This window comes from Drosophila arizonae, chromosome 4 (genome assembly GCF_054131065.1).
Source record: "Drosophila arizonae isolate 15081-1271.41 chromosome 4, UAZ_ARI_1.0, whole genome shotgun sequence".
NCBI lineage: Eukaryota > Metazoa > Arthropoda > Insecta > Diptera > Drosophilidae > Drosophila > Drosophila arizonae.
In genome coordinates this window covers 5,843,424-5,867,801 of record NC_142924.1, presented here as the reverse complement: position 1 = coordinate 5,867,801, position 24,378 = coordinate 5,843,424, and the positions used below count along the sequence as shown (strand labels likewise).

General features: G+C 41.4%; 1 protein-coding gene across 5 annotated transcripts in view; it reads right to left on the bottom strand.

The window, feature by feature from the left end:
• Rbp6 (RNA-binding protein 6) overlaps positions 1-24,378 on the bottom strand; it is a 205,749-nt gene that overhangs the window by 168,453 nt on the left and 12,918 nt on the right. For all 5 annotated transcript variants that reach the window (XM_089467844.1, XM_089467843.1, XM_089467845.1 and 2 more), the window contains exon 2: positions 19,275-19,315. In XM_089467844.1, coding sequence (XP_089323970.1) covers positions 19,275-19,315 — 41 coding nt within the window. The remainder of the gene's footprint in view (positions 1-19,274; positions 19,316-24,378) is intronic.

Genomic DNA, 24,378 nt, shown 5'->3' with positions numbered 1-24,378 from the left:
CTTAACAAGGGTTTGCATTGGAAATGATCAAGTCTATAGATTTAAGGACTCAGGGAATACAAATTATTTTCAAGAATACCCTGATAAAGTTATATGAAATGTTTGATATACTTAGGATATATTTAAGATAAAAGATAACCATCATTTTTTGGAAAGTTCGTAAATGAAGCTACATATATTGTTAGATAAAGAGCTAGAATATCGATAGAACCATTACGGCTGGACTAGACTAGACTGAACTGAACTGAACTGAATTGAGCTGAACGAAATTGAACTAGACTACATAGATAGAGCTAGAATCAACTGAACTGATTCTGTACTGGACTCGACTGAACTAAAGTGAACTGGACTAGAATGGAGGAAACTAGAATGGGATAGACTAATCTGAACAGAACTGAACTGGAGTAAACTGGGTTTGTAGAGCTGGGTTTGAGTAGAGCGAACCGAACTGAACTGAACTGAGCTTAACTGAACCGAACTGGACTAGACTGAACTGAAATGAACTGTACTGAAGTGAACTGGACTGGATCGAACGGAACTGAACTGAGCTAGACTGGGCTGGACTAGACTAGGCTTGCCTGAACTGAGCTCTCAACTCTACGAACTCAATATTTCAACGAAATCACAGTCTAACCCGTTGGCTTCTACATTTCGTCACATACTATTCAAACTGTTTAACTATTTAAGCTATTATACTTCATTAAACTTAAGCACTCTTAAATAGCTTTACTTCAATTTCTAACTTCCTTAGTTCCCGGCTTAGTAACACCAAACTTAAACGAGTTACCCAACACTGGCAATCTTTGCAAGTTGTTAACTGCTCGTTAGTTTAAGCTCTGTTCCGCTTGACACGAAACTCATGTCATATGATTTCTCAATCAATGAAAACGGAGGAGCTCATCAGGAGCTCCACGCCAACTGCAGCTCGAGTTTTTATTTGTTTGCAGTGCCAGTGCCGTGCCGTGCGTAATGTTTACCAGGCGTGACAACTTAAGCGCTTTCTGTTAACCATATTTATGACTCTGGCATATAGTGCGATGGCTATATAAATCAAAAGCTTTACCCAACTCCATCTATCATAGTGGGTTACGAGCACAGACTCCATCTCTCTCTCTCTCTCTCTCTCTCTCCCCTACTCGCTCTCTCACTCACTCACTCACTGTTTGGTGCTCAACCATTTGCATGCACAAAAACGAATTAAATGCGCATTTGCAGCGCTCAATTGCAGACACTCGAAACTAGTAGAAGAAGAGCCCGAGCCCAACTAAGACCACCTACGAAAGCACAGCCCACTCAGTCACCCGCCGCCCCCTGTGGCCCCATGCAGTTTGCCTGGGCAAGTTTAGCAAGCATTTCACATCCAATTACAGGAGCCGCAAGGATGCAAGCGACGCCAGCTCGGTTCGCTCGGGTCGCTTTGGGCATTGTTATGTTACCATAATCCCAAGGATAAACGATTAAGGAAACCAAAGCGTGAAACTAGGCGAAAGTAGAAGCAGCTACGCTAGCAGCAGCAGCAGCGGCAGCAGCAGCCGAGCAGAGCAAATAAAAAAAGAAGAGAAGAATAAGAAGAAGCAGCTGCGCTCACCTTTACCTTTACCTGTAGTTTTTCGCTAGAAGTTGGAAGTTGAAGTTGGCGCCTGCAGCTGCTAGCTTTTTTTGGGCGAGGGCAGGGGAGGGGAGGGCCAAATTGAAGGCAGCCAAGATGCAAATTGGAAATAAAAAGAAGGAAAATATAAAAAAAAAAACGCAAGAAAGAAGAGCCGAAGAGAGCAGAAAAAAAGCAATGAAAACAGAAACAGCAGCCAGCTCGCTGGAGCAACGCATCCGCGCGGCCTGTCGGCAAATTCAATTCAAATTTTGTTGAGCATTAAAATGCGGCTGCTGGAAAAAGAAGGAAAAAAAAAAAAGTTGTTGCTGTAGCTTACGCAGGCCGACGCCGGCTGGGAGGTGGAGGCGGAGGCGTGGCACAGGAAACGCGCCGCGAAATAAAAGTGATTGTAAGTGGCAGCAGGTTGTTGGGCGGCACAACAACAAAAGCAAAAGCAGAAAAAAACAACGAGAAATATAAAAAAATAAAAAAATTTATGAAAAGATAAAAGACGCAGGCGTTCATTCAAAACATAACACAGGTGAGGACAAGCGCCAAAGCCAAGCAATTTTAAATGCCTGCTACAAATACACGCACACACACACAGGCGCAGACACACACACTGGCACACACACCGACTCCATGCAGCGCTGTGAGGACGATCAACGCGTCGGCTGCTGATGGCATCGTCTGCCACTTGAGGCCGCATTACTTCAACTTTGAAGATGCTCGAACGCGCTGCACGCCGGCGACACCTAGCGTGCGCAGCTGGAAGCACAGCCGCACACAGCCCGCTACCCGCTGCCCGCTGCCCTATGCCACATGCGGTGGCTGCGGCTGCTGCTGCTGCTGCTGTGTAATATGCAAACAGATTTTTTTTCATTTACTTTCATTGAGCTGTTGTTGTTGTTGTTGTTGGGCGGCAAGCCATCCACACCCAGAATTCACACACACACAGAGAGAGAGAGAGAGAGAGGTGGGGGGGAGGTCTCACCCACTGCTTAGACCGCAAAAGAAGTTTTTTAGCAACTCAGCAGAAAGCAAAAAATATAAATAGAAAATACAAAAGCGTTGAGTGTGCCTCAACAAGGGGCGGGGCGGGGGCAGGCGCTGTTGGTTAAAAAGGGGCGCCAAAACGGGACTGGGATGGGGATGGCTTGGCAGTCTGGGCAGTGTGCCTGGGCTTTGTCCTGCTCACAAAATGCTGCTCCAACTGTGTTGTCTAATGTCGCATGTGCAGATGTTGCTAGATCTATTTCGCTTTGTGCGCCGCACGCAACAAAAGCTGGAAACACATTTAATCACACTTTGGCAACTGATTCAGAATGCAGCTCAATTGTGCCGGGCAGCTAGAGAGTGGGTGAGAGTGTGGCAGAGTGTGAGAGCGAGATAGCTAGAGATAGAGACTGTGCGTCAGTCAGCAATTGGGCAAATTAGCTTTCATTGCAATTCATTGGCGAAGCATTTGAAAGATACATTAGCACCTGCCATTCAGGCCATTTTCAATGGGCTGTGGGTGTGCTGCCACGCCCACTAAGCTCAGCTATACTGGCTGTAGTTGCTGCTGCCCTTTGATTGGGGTCGCCCGAACTTAACGACGTTTTACGAACTTTTCATTTCTCTGCTTCCTCTTTTACTATTTTTCTATTTTTTGTCTGTTTTGTCTGTTTTGTTGCAGCTGCAGCTGAATAGGTTAATCGAATCAATTCTCTTTTCGGTTCTTTTCTCTATTTTGTATTTCTATTTTTGACTCATAGTTTTTCGCATTTTCCCCCCGAATGCCAGTTCCACTCGCATTTCGTTACATCGCATCGATTTGCATGCGAATTGTGGCAATTGCGGGATAAGCGGGATTTACTATGTGTGTGTGAGTGAGCGAATCTCTGTGTGTGTGTGTTTCTCTCCCTCTGTATGTGTGTGTCTGTTAGCAGTTGAATTTAACATAAATTAAAGTCAATCTATTGGACAGTTCATCCGGATTTTTATCGATTGAGCTGCTTACGAAAATGTATTTTTAAAACCCCAAAATGGAACTAGTTCATAAAGTAAGCTTAGTGAGCTGCGCGCAAATGAACCGACTGCATGGAGCAGAAGCAATGAAGGAACTGAAAGATATATGCAAATTTAGCTATGGAATGAAGAGTCAACAGTTAATCAAGTTCTTATATTTGAGAATCAATGAGAATCGCATAGTAAGGTGTTAAATAGGATGTAGAATGTGTTACAGCGAGTGAGTAGAGTTCATAGGGATACTAAGGAGCTGCACTAACAAAAAGGCTAAATATGTTTCTTGGCAAAAGTTGGATACACTAGGAGAGATTATAGTTAGTTGTATGATTAGTGCTATAGTTCATGATGTAGTTCATGCTCTAGCTCATTCTGTAGTGTCTTATTTTGTTCTTGCTGTAGCTCATCCTGTAGTTTCCCATGTAGTTTATGCTTTAATTCATGCTATAGCTCATACTCTAGTTAATTCTTTAGTTCACCTTATAGTTCATTCCACTAATCCCTAATTTGCCCAACAATCTCGCTTAACTTTGGTTGAGTACTTCCTCCCTCTCGCGCTCTCTGTAACTCTCTCTATCTCTCTCCCTCCCTCTCTCTCTCTCTCTTTCTGTCTCCCTCTCTCTCTCTCTCTCCCTCTACATATCTTAATAGTTGCCCACTCGCACATAAATGCTCCACTTATTTACGATTTTCGCTACATGGCAAACATAATAAATGCATTCAGAGACAAGCCAAAGTCTTATTACATAATATTCATGTTTTGGCTCTCCTGCTGCTGCTTATCAGCAGCTCCGACACTAAATCAACTTTTGCTTCAATGCGCTCTAAAAGCGCCCACACCTGCAAATCTTCCAGGCCGCTAAAGTTCCGCTGCCTTCGAGCAATTCTCTCCCCTCTTCCCACTCTCTCTTTCTCAGTCTCTCATTCCCTCTCGTTTTTTTTTTATGGTCCTACACCTTTTATGCGATGTCACCGCAGACTGTGTATATTTTTTTTCTTCTTCTTCTCAGCTCTGCTAAAAGATAAACCGAAGCCAACAACAAATCCACAACAAAATCCACATCAGAACAAAAGCAAAAAAATAAAATAAAAACTGAATTCGTCGCACTTAAGCTCGACTGGCGCTGCAAAGAGCTCAAAAGGAGCTGCCAGCACAACAACAACAACAACAACAGCAACAACAAGGACAACAACAACAATAAGAATGAATAATTGCCAATATGCCACAAATTATTTCAAATGAAATGTGAGTGTATTTATGATTTATAACCCCAGGAGTGGGTCGAGTGGGTCGTGTGGGCGGAGATGGGTGGCTCAGACAAGCGCAAATAAAACATTTTCCCCAAAACAGAGATAAAAGTTTGCCAGCTTTTGGAGGCGTGGCACATCATTCGCTCTCTCATGAAATGCAATTCGTGAAATTTGAAACTTGGCAAGCGGCTTGATGGATTTTTTTAGCATTTTTTTTTTTCTTGCAGTTTTTGCAATTTTTTTTTTTTTTCTTTTTGCTTTTTTTTTTGGGCGTTTGCGCTTGTTTGCCCAGGAGCCGGGACGGTGCCACTTAAGCTACTTTTTGGCCTGATCAGGCGTCGCAGATTGGCGACGCGAAAGGTAACAAAAAAGACAAAAAGTAGATGACTCAGAGCGTTGTCGTGGATGCTCGACTAGATGATACCCTGCAGGCAACTATTGTTAACTAGATTGAAGCCTAATCAAGAATATAAAGTATGACATCGGAGATATATGGGTTAATTTAACATAAACTGGCTATCGATAGTTATCGGTATTACAGAAATAAATGGAAAAGACTTCATCTATGTCCACCAGATGTCTAGTATAACTATGTAATGCCTCGCAAACGCGAATTCTTCAACCTTATAGACAGAATTCAACATTGCTGCTTATCGATAACTATCGCCTTATGAGAATAGGGTAGATAAGCTTTATATATGACCAACAGCTGTCACTTTATATTCTTCAACGACTCATTAAAGCTAAACCCGGGTTTCATTTGCAACTTCTGTTGATCCAGCTTATCGATATTTATCGATTTTGAAGCAATAGTTCAGTATACTTCATATTGAATGCCATTTTCTATGGCATACTGCGTAACATTGCATTTAAATTATATTAGGCATTTAAGGTATGCCTCTGCTTACCGATAGGCTGTTGCATGAATTCGCAAGAGAACAGCATACCCTACACCACCTAGCCACTTTGAATAGTTACAGGGTATACAAATAAAAACCGTTGCAAATGTCTGCGTTGCGTTTCCGCTGGGGCGTATGTGTGTAATAGTATTTGCGCTCAATGCAACTTGAAAGGCAGCCAACAAATTTGGCCACACACACAAAAAGAGACGTAGCGAAGAGCTGGGAGCGAGGCAGAGAGGCAGTGAGAGGGAGAAAGGCCAAAAGCAATGATAATAAGTTGTTTACGGCGCGTGAGCTTGCATCAAAACAAGCGCTGACATTAGGGGCGGACATGAGTACCGTCAGGATGTGTCCATGGGACACGGCTCCAGGATGCAGGACACAAGACACATTGCAATACGTTTTTCATTTTTGCCTTCTACTTCTTTTTCATATTTGAATTTTTTGTTTGCATTTCGACTGACGCCAGTTGAATACGTGAGCGGCACAGTGGCGCCAACTGGCGGCGCTTTTGTGCAACAGCCGGCAAGCGAGCAAAAAGCTTGACAGCCATTTTTATGAATGAAAAGCGCTTCGACGAAAGCTTCGCACATGTGTGCGAACAAGCAAACTAAGAGAGAACGTGTGAGAGCGAGAGTGCAAGCGAAGGCAAAGAGAGCGCTTGCTTAAGAGAGCGCCAGCGATGGCAGTTGATGGCGACAGCTGTTAAGTTAACAGACTGCCTTAACAGCTGTGAAGTTGCAACGTTCGCCGACTGTTACAGTCCACTGTTATTGTTGTTGCTGCTGCTGGCAACTTCGTAAACAGACAACACAGTTAGTTGTTGATGTTGTTGTTGTTGGCGCTGCTGCAGTTGGCGGGGTCATGCAACTTTTATATGTAAACAACACCGTCAGCAGGCGCGTGTCTCTGTCTAACTGTGAATTGCAGTGCATGTTACTCTCTCATTTCATACGTACGACTTTGCATGTGTGGGTGTGCACCGGAAGCAGACATGTTGTGACACTCTTTGACTTGACCTCCCCAGCCCAAGCCCAAGCGCAAGCCAGGCCCAGCCAAGCCCCCCACTCAGACAGACAGCGAGACAGAGAGACAGCGAGACATTCAGACAGAAGCTCGAAAATATGCACGCGTGTCAATCAGGCAGCTCAGCTGACATAATAACAAAACCCAGACAACAACAGCAACAGCAACAACAACAATGTGCAGCAGTGGCAAGGTGGCACGTGGCAGGTAAACAAAAATTGTCTGCAGCAATACAACAATTTTTTGGTTATGCAAAGCGAACGAGTACGAAAATTTGTGACCCAGTTTAAGGCTAAGGCAAAAATTACGTGAGTCCTGTGCGGCAGTGCGGGTGGGGGTGGGGGTGGCAGGCAGCAGGCAGCAGGAATAAAATCCAGCCACAAACACAATGATGATTATGTGTGTGTGTGTGTGTGCATAGGCGCAGCTTGCAGTTGTGTTTGTGTGTGTGTGTTTGTGTGCATAGAAGACGCTGCACGTAGCGCACATTTCGTAATAACTTAATCGATGTCGAGAGCCGGCTCTAGAATTTTTAGTATATTTTAAATACCCTGTAAGCATAGCAAATGTTGGGGTAATATAAACTAAGATAGGAATAGAGTATAAGCGCAAATACTTTAATTTAAACTAAAGATAATATGACATGAAGAGAATTGAGGATTATGAAGATTAAATTTATGAATGGAATATGATAATAATTTATATAGTATAGTTTTTGGGGCTATGATGTAATAGTTTTAGACTGGTATACTTTGTCTTGTCTAACACAAAATAAACGGAATACAAGAGGAAAACAGGAAATTAAAGCTGAAATGTTATGACAATGTTATCTATTATATATCCTATAGCATTCTCTATAGCGCAGTTATGCGCGGTATATTTAAGTTCAACTTTCTAGCCTCAAGTAGTTCTAACTGCATTTTTTTGTTATGGTCGCCGTCGTCGTCGTCGTCGCAGTTGTCGTCGACAAAAAGCCTATCAAGAAGGTGGCTGTGGCCGGGGTTCCTGACTAGCCGGTGCTGCAGGAAGTTGGCAATATATTTGACTCACTGCTAACGGAAGCGCGACTGAGGCATACAGTTCTGTGCCTGTCTCTCTTTCTCTCTCTCTCTCTCTCTGTCTATCTGTCTGTCTGCCTGCCTGCCTGCCTGCCTCTCCCGGTGGCCATGTTCCCTGGTGACAAAACCCAGCGGCGAATGCCGTCTCCACGATTCGCGCAACCAACTGGAAGCAATGAAGGCTAAGTTGTTGTCGAACTTCGGTTCGCCAAAGCAGAAGAAGCAGAAGAAGGCGCTGATAAGCCAGCAACTAAGTAGCGTCGCATGCAGGAGGCACTGCCTCAAGTGCAACACGGCAAAAGCCACAAAAGCAGACAGAACTCGGAACTGCTGCAACTGCAACTGCACCTGAATCGCACACCTCTCCAGGTTGGGTGATAAATTCTTCTTATTTTCTTTTTTGTCAACTCTTAAATGCGCCGTCTGACATATTTAGTTGTACTATTAAATAAAGAGCCAGGCACATCAAATGAAAAACGTGCCGCTAAATGCTACGGATGCCGGCTGATATAAAAGTGAAGATCAATAAAAGTTATGGAAAGAGCTATACATATAAAAGTCGTTGAAAAGATGCATTTTATAGGTCAATATTAACTTAAGCGAAAGATTAACTAGGGTCTTGTTAAGCTTGCAGCTAATATGAGCTTAGCTCTGCTTAACGTTCTGTTAAGCCTTGCTGGTTTCTGTTAAATCAGATTCTGTTAATGAGCTGCGCTTGGCGGAATGGCTTAACGGCTTAACAGCTGAAATTTCTTAATTTAACATTTTTCACTAAGTTACTCAACTCAGGCTAACAGTTTAAATTGTATGAATCGAGCTTAACAGCGAACCATCTTAACAGCAGCCATGAGCTCAGGAAATACATGCTCACAAATACATGAATAATTTGCAACTTAACAGCAACATTTAACAGTATAGATCAGTTAGTCAAGTTCCCATGGTTAGAACTTCGCATAACTCGCTCTCTTACTCTGTTATTTAATTAAGTTGAAGACAGTTAGCGAGATCTAAGCTTTATGTTAAAATTAAATAGCTATTGATAGGTTAAAATAATGCTCTTTAACTGCTATAACCCAATGATCTTAACAGCAAAATCTAACAGCGGTTCGTAAATCCAATACCAATAGACCTTGACCAAGCGAAAATCTTGAATAAAACCTATTACATTTTCTGTGAAATATTGTATTAAACTTTCCGATAAAAATCATATGCAAAATTGTTTCAAAAATCTAGCATGATTATTGATTAGTAACTCATGTGATTACCTTTCCTCCCACAACTTCAGTCAACTCAACTCAATTTCAAGTTAATTAATTAATATTGAGAGCTCCACAAATTTCGGAAGCTATCTCAACTTGTTAACCAGGCGAAACTAGACTTGCTTAGCACTGACTCTCGAAATCTCAATCTGGCCAACAAAATAAAATGTAAGAAAATAGCTTGTAGCAAATCAATGCACCTACAAATGGAGGCAACAGCCAACAGGCAACAAAGGCGGGCAATAACAGGCAGCAGCAGCAACTGCAGCAGCAGCAGCAGCAGCAGCAGCAACGTCTGCAATTGAAAAGGGGCCCAAAAGACAAGGAAACGGCGCCTGGGTACCAAAAAACAACAAACACATAAAGTCGATAACCCGGTTGGGTGCCACTGGCTACACCCGAAATCCCCAGCGCTATGCACATGTGTGTGTGTGTGTGTGGGTGAGTGAGTGTGTGTGTGTGTGTGTGGCAGACAAGGCAGCTATAGCCATACTGCCGTTGGCTTTTATAACGGCGAGTGGCTCCTGCTCCTCTTGCCTCTGCTTCTACCTCTGCCACTGCCTCTGCCTCTGCCTCTGCCTGTGCCTTCATATTTGCTCTTCTGCTTTGCCTATTTTAGTTTTTAGCCTGCGCTTGCGACTTATGACTTTCCCAACCACCCACCGCACCACCCTCTGCACACCGACTGGCTTTTTTGTTATATATTGAAGCCGCTGGGGTGTTGACATTCACAGCGCTCATTAAACCGCTTTTGCAGACTACCAAAAAACACAAAAAATACTAAAAAGACAAAAACCTCCTCTCTTCGTAGCTGCTTAAAGTTTAACTACAATTTACTCAGCGTGCAGCTGCACGTCTCTCACTCACACTCTCCCTCTCCCTCTCTCTCTGACAACAATTTACTTCCTCTACATCTTCCTCTTACTCTCCCTCTCATAATAATAGCTGTTGTTATTGCATAATTTTAATGTGTCGTCCTTAATTTAAATGCTTCCGCTGCACACGGCCGTATCCTTGGCAACATCCACGAGAAGCCGGCCTAGTACGACCGCCACGCCCATCGACTCGCCTCCCCATAGTTGTGCGCTGTCGTCCTGCGGCACGTTTATACCATTTTTCGGTTGCCAAAAAATTGTCTATTAGTTGGGCCCGACTGCACATCCCACCGCCCCGCCCCGCCCCGACGGATAATGGCATATGACAAGCGCCACATGCGGCTGCAATCGAGCTGCGCACCACCAACGACTCGTGTCCTGTGCACCCACCCACACACCCAACACACACACACACGCACACACGCGTCCAACGCGCCTTGGGCCGTATGCGCAATGCTTATTAATTTAAAATTTACGTTAGTTGCATTTAAGGCCTCGGACCACAACTTTCAAAATGCCAAACGCCACGACGACGACGTTTGATACTCGTACAAGTTAATTAATTGTTGCCCAAGACCATTTAATGCATGTGTGCGTGTGTGTATGTGTGTGAGTGTCGCTATGTCACTTATGTAAATATTCAAACACCGCCCGGAGACAAACGGCCCCCAAAGTTGAAAGCCAACACAGCATGAAGAAGACTCGGCGAAAGCAACAGCAAAAATTGAGAAAGAGTGTCTGGTTGCTAGCTGAACGACTTGTAGATACCCTGTAGATAGCTAAAAGTTTTGAAAGCGCTTGCTTTAATCAAATGGATCGCATAACTTGATGAGAATCCCTTTTTGAAGCAGCTTCAATCTTAAATATGACTAAATCAAGCCGAATATAGATCTGATCAGAGTTTCTTCAAAATAAAAATGTACGACTAAGAGACGAATTGTAAATAATATGAGGATTTTTAAAATGATCCTTAATCAAAAACAAATATACTCATATCAGTTCAGGCAATTGCCTTCTAAGTATTATAAGATCTTTTGAGATGATCCAAAATCATGAAAAAATATAGTTACAATAGTTTAGGCAATAGCTACTATACTATGCTGAAAGCTAAGAGCATCTAACGATAAAGTTTGTTCAAAATGAGAAAATTGAGTAAACTTCAAATTTCACTAGCTTTGCAACCAAATTAAATACCCTGTAAAAATAAATTATTTTCGAATGGAGTGCTGAGCTATTGCGATATGTCTTGGACAATCGTCAGGCAAGCCTATCATAAGTAAGATATATATCTTAATATTTCTATAGACCCTAGTGATAAAAATAATCTATATGATACTAAGAGTTCCATAAGAATCTATGGCATGTCGTTTATCATGCAGGTAGACTAGGAGAGGAATGCAAATAAATAGTAGTACATCCAAGATATCAGAAATATAACGATTTCTGTATAGAAACCCGTAACCTTATGTACCCCAAAAAGATCGCCCGAAAACTAGCTCTAATTTCAGTCGAAACTCTATATGCCCTGCACTGAAATATCTGTCTTACATGTATAGCCTCGCTGGTGTCTGTCTAAGCAAAGGTTATAAAAACAAGAAGGAGGCGAACGCCAAAGGCGCAACAACATGAGCAGGACACGCATGCACCCGCACACATACGCACACACACATATACATATAGAAAAGCCATATATGCATATGTGTGTCTGTTGGAGGCGGGGCCTTGCGGCATGTGTGAACTTTTTAACCAAACTCGTGCCAAAGTCAACAAAACTGCGAACAAGGAGCCAGCAGCTGCTGCTGCTCCTGCTCCGACTCCTGCTATTGCTGCTCCTGTTGGTAGCCACTTGGACAAGTGGAGGACATTAAATGCAATGCAAGAGACAGAACAGCCAAAGGATAGACGGGCAGCGCCGACAGGCTGACAGACAACTCGGGCAGCGAGTCAGCGAGGCGACCATCTATCAAAGCGAAGATGCGTTTGCCCACAGCCTCAGGATAATCACATTCAAAAGGAAAATGAAGCGAGCTGCAAAAACACGACCAAAGATTGGCAGCTGCACCAGACAGCAGCCAAGTGGACGACTCCTGTCGAGCAGTGGGCCAAACAGGAAGCTGCAAAAGAGAAAAATGATGTGAGATGTGAGATGTGAGACTTGGGCCAGCAGGAGCTAACTGAACTTTTGACTGATGGACACAACGAGACATTGTGGAGCTGACTCACCGACTATTTGATTGACTGATTGTCTGACTGACTCGCTGACTGACTGACTGACAGGACAGTCGCTCACTTATTTTATTGACAATTTCTTCATTTTTTTTTTTTTTTCAATTTTAACGGAGCTTGCGGCAAATTGTTGTTAACTGGCTGCCAGCATTGCCCTCGACTGCATAAATTAATCAGGAAATCGACTGCGACAACCACCCAAACACCCCACCACCCAACCACTCAACCAACGCTAGCATTCAGCCTTCTGTCTTTGCAGCTCGAGTCGGACTCTCCCTAATTTTTTTTGTCACCTGTCTGCTTCCTGAAGTGCTTAGTCGCATAACGCCCAGGATATTTCAACAATTTTTAGACGCATAGATTTATCTTTCTCTCGCTCATATTTTTTCCTTCTGCTGATAGTCACGCAAATATTTTCATCAACGTTTCGCTTCCTGATTGAATTCCGACTGCTCGATTGCCCGTTTCCGTTGCCCCCAATAGAAACTCTATAAAAGCGAAAAGTTAACTTGCCAAATATTTCTAATACAAATTCAAATTGAGTGTCTGCTCACTGAGTGTTGCATTCGCTACACTGAACAATTTATAACCGTTTGGAAAAACGGTTAACGGTGTAAAACATTTGAGTGGCTTAATTCTTTGCTATATATTCAGGTAATGTTCTCTAATTATCTTAACCGCTTCTATTCTATTACAGCTCTGCGAATCAGTTATTGGAGTATTTTAATAATAATCAAGGCCCTACAGATTCAATTTGTATTTCCGTAGGCTCAGTCGGCTTATAACCGATTCATATGCTCAATTTTTTAAAATATCTTTCATTATTATTATTAATTTTTTTTTTTTTTTTTTTTTTGGGAGTCGTATCTAAGAGAACCGTAAATCAATTATGCAGCAATTAGTTTTAAAGCTGTATTCCAAGACTTTACCCGCTAACTATTCATAACCATTTCACTAATGTTTATTTCAGAATTGATTTCCTATGAGTACATCTCAGAGCTCGAATACTTTCTGGAGTCTTATCCAAGAGAACATTAAGTCAATCGCAGATTATTATATTAGTTTTCTTCCAAGACTCTACCCGCTAACTATTCATAGCCATAGTACTATATTTCAATATTAACTGTCTATGAGTACATCCAAGAGTTCGAATACTAAAACGAACAACCTTTGAGGAATCTAAAAGTCAACTTTCAATTACAATTTCAAACTCTCGATCGTTTAGAAAAAAAATAAAAAATGAAACCCAATCGGAAATACCTTGAGCAAACAAACGCCGCCGCCGCTTGACAAACTGTCTCCATTTTCATTTGCATGATAAAAAAAAAAAAGTGCCCAAAAAAAAGGGAGAAGGAGAAAACAAAACAAAGAAAACAAACTGGCAACGCGATTCGGGTAAATCGAGAGAATGCATATTTATTTGCTCAAAGTATCTGTAGCCGTGCAGCTGTAACTGCAAATGTAGCCGTATTTGTATCTGCGTCTAGTTGCGCGACTTTATCGCTAAGCGGCATCGAAATGTGAGCGATATGTGAATAGATTTTCCATTTGCTATTGCTGCTGCTGCTGGTTCTTTGCCACTTTGTTGTTGCTGTTGTTGCTGCTGCTGCTGTTGTTGCCCGTGTTGCATGAGTAATGGGCGTCTGCTTGCTGCGCTGCAGATGCAAATGTATCTGAACGTATCTGAGTATCTGAGCGCATATATAAATAGTATTTCAGTTGAACGCACAGCCAAAATAGCAAAAGGCGGGAAGCCTTTCGCCTTCTGCCTTCTGGCTTCTGCCATTTGCCTTTTGCGCCTCGCTTTAGCGTATTGTATTTCACAAATTTTCGTTTCAATTTGACACAAATCGGCGGCACAACAGTAAACTCCTCCATCTCCCCATCCGCCTCCTGCTCGGAAACAAGAGGTGATCAGAGCACAACATTATTTGTCTACAGTATGTGCTGAAAGTTTGAACACACTCTTGCACCGATGTCAGCATGACACACGAGACATTTGATTCAGCTGCGAAAGTTTTTACTTCATTAAGTCTGCATTTGATGGGATTCGAAAAGATTCGCTCAAAGAACAATAGAGAAAGGCTCACGTTTCAATCTGTGATAAATAATGTTGATAAAAGATATTGGACTGTTATATAGAGAAGCTAAGATGCAATTAAAGTTGCCGTAATGTATTCATGGAGAGGAAGCGAGTAGAAACAGAGAATGAGAGAGAGATAGTGAGAATATGGAAATATAGAGTGTGAGAAAGATAGGCAGTACGAGACATATTGCGTTAAAGTGATATAGAGAATATATAGAGTGAGAGAGAAAGAGATGTAGAGTGCAACTGAGATAGATAATGAGAGAGATAGAGAATAGGATAGATAGAGAGTATTAAATACAACGGAATATAGGTAGAGGAAAGTGACAGACAAGGGGACATCGGTGGAGTGTGTGAGATAGAGAGAGAGAGAGAGAGAGAATGAGATGGTGAGTGAAAAGGATAGATGGAGGCAGACAGGGAGATATTGAGAGTGGGAGAAACGAAGAGATAGAGATGACGAGTGAAAGAGATAGAAAAAGAAGGACAGAAGAATAATGAGAGATATGATGGCAAATGTGAGAAATAAAGAACGATAGAGCAGAAAGCGAGATGGAGATGGAGTGAGAATGAAAGAGTATAGGATATACAGATCTAGACAGCTAGAAATTGTGAACTAAAACTAAATCTAATAAACGACTTCCATTTATTGCAATTGCTCAATTGCCAGGAGCAAATGAAGCAAGAAATCTGCCGTCTTGGAAGATTAAAACTTAGACAGCGCAGAATGAATAATTGAAGCTTAAAACACTAATCCTTTAATGCCCTATCAGCAATATATATAGACTCAAATTTCTGTATGAATACAAAATCAGCGAAAGCAAAAACATCCTTAATAGAGAGCATCAGAAGCGTCTCCTTGATGCTTTGACTTCCGCGCGCATTATGCGTTTCAATTGACTGAGTAAGAGACTCTCTTCGTCTCTCTCCCTCTCTCTCTCTCCCACTCAGTCTGTCGAGTGTTTTCCATGCGATAGCAGCAAATACATTTTCAATGCATACAATTACTTCCAGTGAACTGCTTGCGAAATTAAAATTAAATTACGCCGCAGGGCGGCAGCAAATCGGAGGCGGGGCAGGTCGTAAAAGTTCATTAAGTTATGTATAAGTATGCGAGTGTGCGTGTGTGTGTGTGTGTGTGTGTGTGTGCACTCTGCTAGTTGACACGAAAAATGACACAAAGCAACGGCACCTACTACCAGCTATCATATATGAAAGAGAGAGAGCGAGAGAGAGAGAGAGCTGCTGTCCCACTTGTGCACATCATTAAGTAGCTAAGACAATCGTGCCAATCATTAAAAATCTGGGGGAGCATAACGCTTGGAGTGGCCAAGCGTTGACTGCAATGCGGACATCATCACTAGCTATCAACACGTTCCGCCGACCTGTCTACTACTATTGCAGTTGGACGCAGGCGCTCATGTTTATAGACGCCCTAGATTAGGTCTTTGTCAGCACATTTCTCGAGTGTCTGCTGTGTGGGAGAGGCCTTCTCTCTCTCTCTGTCCCTTACTCTCTTCCTTAGCGCTGTGTCTGTGTGCTCGAGTGGCAATAGCTGCTGAACAGAATCCAAAAGCATAAGCTGCATCGCGAGTGGCTGCCCACTTGAGCTGCGTGCCCTCAGCTGCTTGTTCCGGCTGGCCCATAGACGCAGCCCGGCTAAAAGAGGCTCTAGTCGAAGGCTAAGATAGGCATGCCCAAAGTTATGCATTGTGCGCCAAATGGCATACGATCGCAGTCGCTGACAGTTGCCGTTGCTGCAGTGTGCAAAGTGCGAAGTGCGAAGTGCGAAGTTTCAAGTGCTCAAAGGCATAATCGTCGCTTAACCGGTTCAGCCGCTCGATTTTGAAATGAATCGGTTACCAACTGTCTTGTGAGAAGACCATGGAAATATACTTGTTGGTTACTAAATCATTTTTGAGTGACTTTTGTTGAAGGCTTTCGAAATATATTATTTATGAAGACTGCATTTCCTTTTCATAACCGGTTCATAACGGTTTGATAGTCATATTTCCTATATGATACGTTAAATACCCGAAACTATTTTCTCTCTCTATCTCTGCATCTGCCCCTCTCTCTCTCTCTCTATCTCTCTCTCTCTCTAACTCACTATCAATCTCTCACTCTCTATCTCTCTCTGACTCTCAGCCTCTCTGTCTGACTCGCTTTCTCTCTCTTCCTCTATCTATCTTTCTCATTCTCTTTCCCTCATTCTTACCTCTAACTTCTCATTTCTCCATTACTCCCTCTTTTGCCTCTAATCTCTGTCTCTCTATCCCGGTCTCTTTTCATGTCTCCTACCCTCCTTCATCCTAGGTCCCAATCACGCCATCCAAAACTTTCACAAACTGCAAACTCCAGCTTGATCATATTTTAATTCTCGAGTATAGCCGATCTATAGCCAATTTATAATCGATTTATAGCTGATTTATAACATCTTATTCAAAGATCTGAAACATATATTATTCAATCCATGAAACCGGTTTCACATCAACCGCTTGCTCACTTTTGATAACCGTTTCAGAGCCAACCGCAACTCAGACGACGTTGTACAACACTACGTGGCAGAGCTGCAACTGCAGCTGCAGACTTAAGATTAATATAGACCTTTTTAATTTAACACACGATTTTTCAGACTTTGGCTAATTTAACAAGCCAGCCAACCAGCGAATGCCAAAAGCCAAAAGCTACAAAAACAACAAGAAATACAATAAAAATTATGTATATAAAAAAAAGGAAAGATTGAAAACATATATATACACCAAATGGGCAGAGATAACAAAAGACAGCAGAGGGAAAACACACACAAACACACTCTCTAGCACACACACACACACAAACACACTTGTAGCAGAAAAAAATTTCAAGTTGGGGCCACTATTGAAGAAGCCATTTGAAAATTTGAAAATTTTTTTGGCACAGGTACAAAAAACGTGAAAAATAAAAGCAAGGAAAATGAGAGCAACAACAGCAAAAACAGCAGGCGGCCAAAATAAAGAGACAAACCAAAGACCGCATTGACTCTTCAACTATTGCGGCACATACACATGTGTCTTTGTGTGTGCGTGTGTGTGTGTATGCGCTATAGGTTATAATATGTTAGCGTAATGCCGAGTGCCATTCTGATGATGGGCGGAGCCAACAATTTTCCTAAACAAAAACACAAACGGGGCGACAACAACACAAAAAACAAGTAAGAAAGCTCCAGTCGAGACTGCTCGACTAGGAGATACCCTGAGCCCTCCAAGCTGATATTCTAATCATTCTGCACTTCTTTTATGCACACATACATACACATGCATCCACACGCACGCATAAGCCTGCGCTCTGCTAACTGCGCAGTAAGCAGCGACTGCGCTTGGGCTGCGCTGCAGTGTGGGCAATATTATGAGAATTTATTTGTTAAATAATTTCTTTTTTAGACATACGATCTTAATGAAACTTTTAGAGCGTAATCATATGGTGAATATGTGTGTATATTCCAAAGCCCAAGTCTCTAGTATTTGAAATACGCTTTTTACAAAAGTGAGGGTGAGGGGGTGAATTTAAGGGTGAGGGGTAAATTTTAACAAAAACCGAAATTGTATAAATTGCATATAAGCATACATTAAAAATTTGGAGACTCTAGCAATAAGGGTGTAGAAGATATAATTTTATAACTGGTTTTCGATAAGGTTTTTTATCGATAAAAAAAGATCGGGATGAGTTATCGATTTTTAATGATAAACTTGATATGCGCGCTGTAATTACGGACATTTAAAAAAAAATTTGAAGTCTCTAGCTCTTATATCTTCAGAAATCGACGCGTTCATACATACGGACGGACGGACGGACGGACGGACGGACGGACGGACGGACGGACGGACAGACAGACGGACAGGGCCAAATCAACTCAGCTCGTCGCCCTGATCAAGAATATATATACTTTGTGGGGTCTGCCACGCCTCCTTCTGCCTGTTACATACTTTTAACAAAACCATTATACCCTGATTTCCCATTTTCAATGGGTTCAGGGTATAAAAAGGCCAATGCAGCTACACTCGAGTGTGGTTGTATGTGTGTCTGCGTGTGTGTGTGTGTGTGTGTGCAATGCGGCGGCGGTTGTGTTGGCGGCAGCACAGACTGCAACACTCCAAGTTGGCCACCAAAAGGCATCTTGCAGTTGTCTACTCCGCCGCCGCCTCCTGCCACTCCCCTTTTGCCTTTTTTTTTGCCAACCTTTCGAGTTTGGGCATCAAATTTGGTTAATATATGTGGCACAGAGTGCAGCCGCCGTTTGATTAGCCTAATGAAAACTATGCAGCACATAATGGGTGTACCACCACCACCTGACTCCCTCTCTACCCCCTTCCTAACGTTATGTGCCCCTTTGCACCGTGCAGCTGGCACATTCTCTGTGTCTGCCGCCAATTGACGTCAAATTACGTCGCCGACATAGCGAAAATCTCAAGCATTTCATCAATTACAATTTCAATTTAAGCAAAAACCCGTTGTCGTTCATTGTATTCGATCGTCAAATAAACAACTCAACTGAATAATGAATCAATTCGTTGCCTCATTTAAATTGCCCTATGAATATCTATGCATGTATACATGAATATATACGTTATATATACATATGTGTATCTATCTATATTGACTAATTGAATTGAAGCAAATTTTATACTGATATATTCTCTATAGATGTAAAGCTGATTTTGTATAATTCTTCGATTTGAGCCAGACTTCTTAAAAGTATATATATGCCTTATATATTATATATGCCATATATTTATGCTTTGGATATAGATATAGATAAAGAAAATATAGATATAGTTATAGATATATATAGATATGTATACCCATTGCTGTAAAAGAGTACATTACAGACAGCTCATTAACATAGAACTGTTAGCTCTAATGTAATATACATAATGCTAATTGAGTGCTTGCAAAATGTTCGCATATTCTAACTAATTTCTTAGATTCGTTTGGGATGTGGGCCAAGACTTACCTGGACTGGTCTGCCAGCTGAGGCCGCCAATGAACATTTTTCTATAAAGAAACAAACAAAAAGAGTGAATTTAACAGACATTAGCCAAATACAAATATATATAGAGCAAGAGAGAGAGAGAGAGAAAGAGAGGGAAACAAATGGAGCGTATGCATTAAGTGACGTAGTACAAAAGATAAATGTTTATACTATGAACAAGAAAAAAACAAGAGTAGCAACAACAACAAGAACTACAACAATTTCGACTTATATCTTATATCAATGATGTCTCGCTTCCATTGTATCAGATATCATAATGATGATGATGATGATGAAGGTGGCTGCTGACTGTTGTCTTCGTCATTATTTAAATCATAGAAAATAAGCCGCTTTCCCGGCATTGTTTTCAAGCTGCAAAATCTCACAGACCCAGCCGAAAGCTTACAAAAAATGCAGATAGAAACAAAAACAAAAGCAAAGGCTGCGACGACGACGACGGCGACGACGACGACAATGATTATGAAAACTTCAACAAACTGCAAAAGAGCGCAACAGTGGCAACAATGTTGCAACATGAATGGCAGGGAAGGTGGCCGGGGGTGTGGCATGTTGCTGCTGCAGCTGGGCAGAGTGGGTGGCTTTGGCGGTGCGACACGAAAAACGAATGTAAAACACACACAAAAATGCATAGAAACACAAATTGCAATGAAAAGCAAAATAAAGCAAAAGAGAGCGAGCGAGAGAGAGAGAGAGCACATGCAACTAAATGAAAATGTTAATAAAATGTGCAGCAACAACAACAACAACAACAACAGCAACAGCAGCAGCGGAACGCAAAGTAAGCTACAAGAAAAACTAAACCAGCGAACGGAAGAAGCGTCAACAACAGACAAGGAGAAAGGGGAAAAGGGGAGCATGAAGAGTGAGAAAGGGGATAGCTAGGAGAAGGCGGAGAGAGCAGACTGTAAAGAGGGGCAGAGGGAAGATCAGAGCGGGTAAGAGGAGGAGGCGCTATTCAAGGGGGGTCACAGAGGCAGCAGACAGAGGTACTGCGATAGAGAGAGACAGAGAGAGAAAGAGAGAGAGAGAGAACGAGAGACAACCACACAGAAGGTGGTTGAGCTGAGTTACTAACAACCTTTTCTTTCGATTTTTTTTTCTGTGGGCTCTGCAAGCACTTTAAATGACTTGGATGATGGCCAGTGGAATTGGGTCTAAAAGAATGAAAAAGCAAAAAAAAATAACAAAAAAGAACAAAAAATTTGTTGCAGTTTGCATGCCGCACAATTTGTCATTAATCAGTGTTTCGCAATAGTTTTGCTTGAATATTTGGCTATGCTTTCGGTTTTCGACTAAAAGGAACAACTTTTAATAGACAATACTCAAGCGAGAAACTACAAAGTTTAGATTGATAAACTATTTAGAACAGGCATTGGTAACTGATAGCAGTTGAAAAAGTTAACGTTGCCGTCTGCAGAGACAAAGCAGTAATCGAATATTATTATATATAAATTGACAAAGAAACTTATGGGAAATAGTTTTATTGCATTACCTTGCCTATTGACGATGAGGAACATCATGTAGATTTAGAGCAAGCCAGGGAGTAAGCTAAGGACAACATGAATGACAAAACCAGCTACGACAATGTTAGGTCTAAAATCGTAAGGTTTAAGTCAGGAGATCATGTCCTACTCAAAGCCCAAGAGAGGCATCAAGCCAAGTTAGACCCCAAGTGCAAAGGCCCGTTTTTGGTTGTTGACAGAGAAATGTTGAAATGGACATTAGAAGGTTTAAGGTGTGATGGGCATTTAGGGCTATTAAACTTCCACGGCTCGAAAGTAGTCATGTAAATTTGAATGAAAACATCGATGTCAATGTCCATCAATTTTCTCAAAATCAAGCATTGATGTTGGATTGATATATCGGGTTGAAAATTCGATGCATCGATGTATGATGTTTTAAAAATTTCCCGTTCGATTATAAAACGAATATTTCATCAGATGATGACTGCTCAATAAATACAAATAAAATATATATAATTATGTAAAAATGTAATAATAATTTTAATAAAAGTAAATATTGAAAATATTGAAAAGCAGAGAAGTAAAATATTTGCATTATTTTACATTTTTTATTTTACTTCTTTACTCATTAATTTTCTTTACATTAATTAATTAAATCTATTATTATATTTGGCATTAAAAAAAAGTAAACCCATTCGTAAATATACTAAATTTTAGTATTAACATTAGTCGATGCAGCTATTAAAGCCAATTAAAATTCGTCACGTGGAGATCAAATCGAACTTGGCTAGAGCTGACGTGGCCTTAACACGTTTGAGTGGTATAAAACTAAACTTTTGTTGTTGATTCACCATAGATAAATTACATCAAACTTGTAAATCCACGGAAAACAAAAGGCAGCGCTATTTATCAACTAGAAGTTAGACCAATTCTAATGCTAATTATTCCCACATTTTCCCAAGCACAAATGCCCAATATGAATCATGCTTTAAATATTCAATAACTTCTCTTTGGCTACATTTGCATACCTCAATTCAAACACTCTTCTATGTTTACCTTGCCTACCGAAATGAAATGTAAAACCTTCTAATAAACATATTCCATAAAAAAAAAAACTCTTTACCTGCACATGCTTCAGCTTCTTCAAGCCGACTTCTCATTCAGCTGGCTTTTCCAATTTTATTTGCGTTTTATTTTCAGTTCATTTTTCTTTTGCATTTTGCTATGCATTGAGATCATCTATCACATTTGATTTGCACTTTGTCGTCGCATTGAAGGCGACATTCAATGGCGACTCTTTTTCTCATTTTTTTTTTTTTTTTTTTGCTCTGATCCGCAAATATTTGTATTCATTTCATAATTTTTCAACATTTCTGTCAACGGGCCTCTCCCTGTCTCTCTCCCACTCCCTTTCTCTGTCTCTGTCTGTCTCTCGGGGTGTGCGTGTGTCAGGTAACCTTCGTACGCAGCATGCACCGTGCTGCTGCCCCCCTCTCCCCCTTTTTTTTGCACAGCTCCCGCTACTTATCCATACAAATCACAAACTCACAGCCATTGCCTCCCACATCAACTGACTGCACCAAGCGACCCACCACCCAGCTCCTCCCTCGGTTCCGCTGCCCAATTGCGGCTGCACCAAATAAATGCGACCTTGTCCTACACTGGCAATTTGTGTGTGTTCTGCAGCTCGAACCGAACGAAACGAGCTGCGTGCGAGCTCGCCTCTCTCTGCTCGCTTCTCTCTTCACGCCGCCCGCCGCCCGCTGCTCGCTCAGTTCGCGCTGTTCGGAAATCGCGTTGCTTGCCGCGACGTCCAGCTGCGTGACGCGTAATTGCCGCCTGCCATTGCAAACAACAACAACAACAAAGAGCAACCGACAGTCAATGCACAACAAAATAAGTGTCGATGCAGTTAAGGTTCTAGGCTAGCAAATACCCTGGATTTTCACCTGTAATTCGTATCAATACTAATGGAAATTATTCTTATTGTATTAGGGTTAACTATTAATATATAAGCATCGATAGAATCGAATCGAGTAATACGAAGACGAGCAACAGAAAATTGGAAATAAACCTAAAATTGAATAAATAAAAAAAAAAAATATTTAAAAAAAAAAATAAATAAAAAAATAAATAAAAATAAAAAATATTTTTAATAATTATAAAAAAATGTATTGTTTTATACAAAAAATAAAATTAATAAATATAAATTTAAATTTATTAAAAAATTAATATATGTTTCAGGATGAGATATATGAGATATATGAGATATAAGAACACTATTACTAGAAATCCTAGAAAGACTAGAATTAGTAGCAATAAAGGCATTTAGCCATTCTAATAGTTAAGGCTTATTAAAAAATGCTGCAATAAAATTATTTAAAAAAATAAATAAATAAAATAAAAATAAATCCTATTGCTATATTCCAGGCAATTTGTTTAGTTTGATTTTTCATAAAACGCATTTGTTAAAGTCGAGACTACACATGCTTCAATGCTTAAGTATAATAAAGTATGAATAAAATTTGCACTGGAGAGGTAAATCAAGCAATCTAAAAAAGGGGAGAAGAGAAACAAAACAAACAAAATTGTTTGGCTTGGCGGTTAAAGGACTTGGCGCCTCAACAGGAATTGCTGAAATATTTATGAAATTTTTGGCAAATTGAAATTTGACTCGATAAACGTCTGTCCAGGAGACTACTTTAATTATTCTTACAACTAATTGCCTACAAATAAAATTTGAATTGAAATTTTAAACTTGATTCTAAGCTCGAAATGTTGTCTAAAAATGAATAAAGTCAAGTATATTTTCGCTGCTTTAAACAAATAAAAAATATATAAATGTGCGGCAAACCGAAAAAGTCTTCTCTGCTTAAGTTCAAGCCACATGGCCCAAGTTGGCATTGACCAAAATTATTTCAGTTGTCAACAAACGGAGCCAGAGCCAGTGAAGTAGATGACGGACTTGTGCTATTCAAAGATTACGCATACGCCGCGTGCAGCGCTACGAAAATGGCAGTCAATGTGTTGATTGTTGCCGTTGCCTATCTGGCTGACTGTCTGGTATTATTCCCGCGGGTAATGCCGGGCAGCAGCAGCAACAGCAGCAGCAACAGCAGCAGCATCAAGCACGACACCAGCTTTGATGACGAGTGCTTTGTCTCTTGGGCGACGTCGATGGCTTCTAGTTTTGCAGCTATTTACAGATTTCCCACAAGTCCGCAAACATAACAAAAAACACGTCTCGAGTGTGTGAGTCTGTGAGTGTGTCTCTCTCTCTGTGTGTGTGTGTGTTTGTGTGTGAATGTGTTTATGTGCGTGCTAAGCTGGCAGTCATAAACAAGTCAACGCAACATGTCCGATTAGTAGTGCAACCACCGACTGACATTTGTCACCGCTGACGTCGCAGCGTCAGATACTCAGCGGGGCGGGGGTAGGGTGGGCGAACGGGCGCCAGCTGAATATAGTAGGGGTACCGGCGCCTCTCCCTCTCTCTCTCTCTCTGCGTGTGTCTCTTCCTCTTGGCCTCTGCTGGCTGGCTTTGGCTCGGTCACATTTGCTTGCATTACGAAATAATTGTAAAGCGCACGTCACTTTTCTAT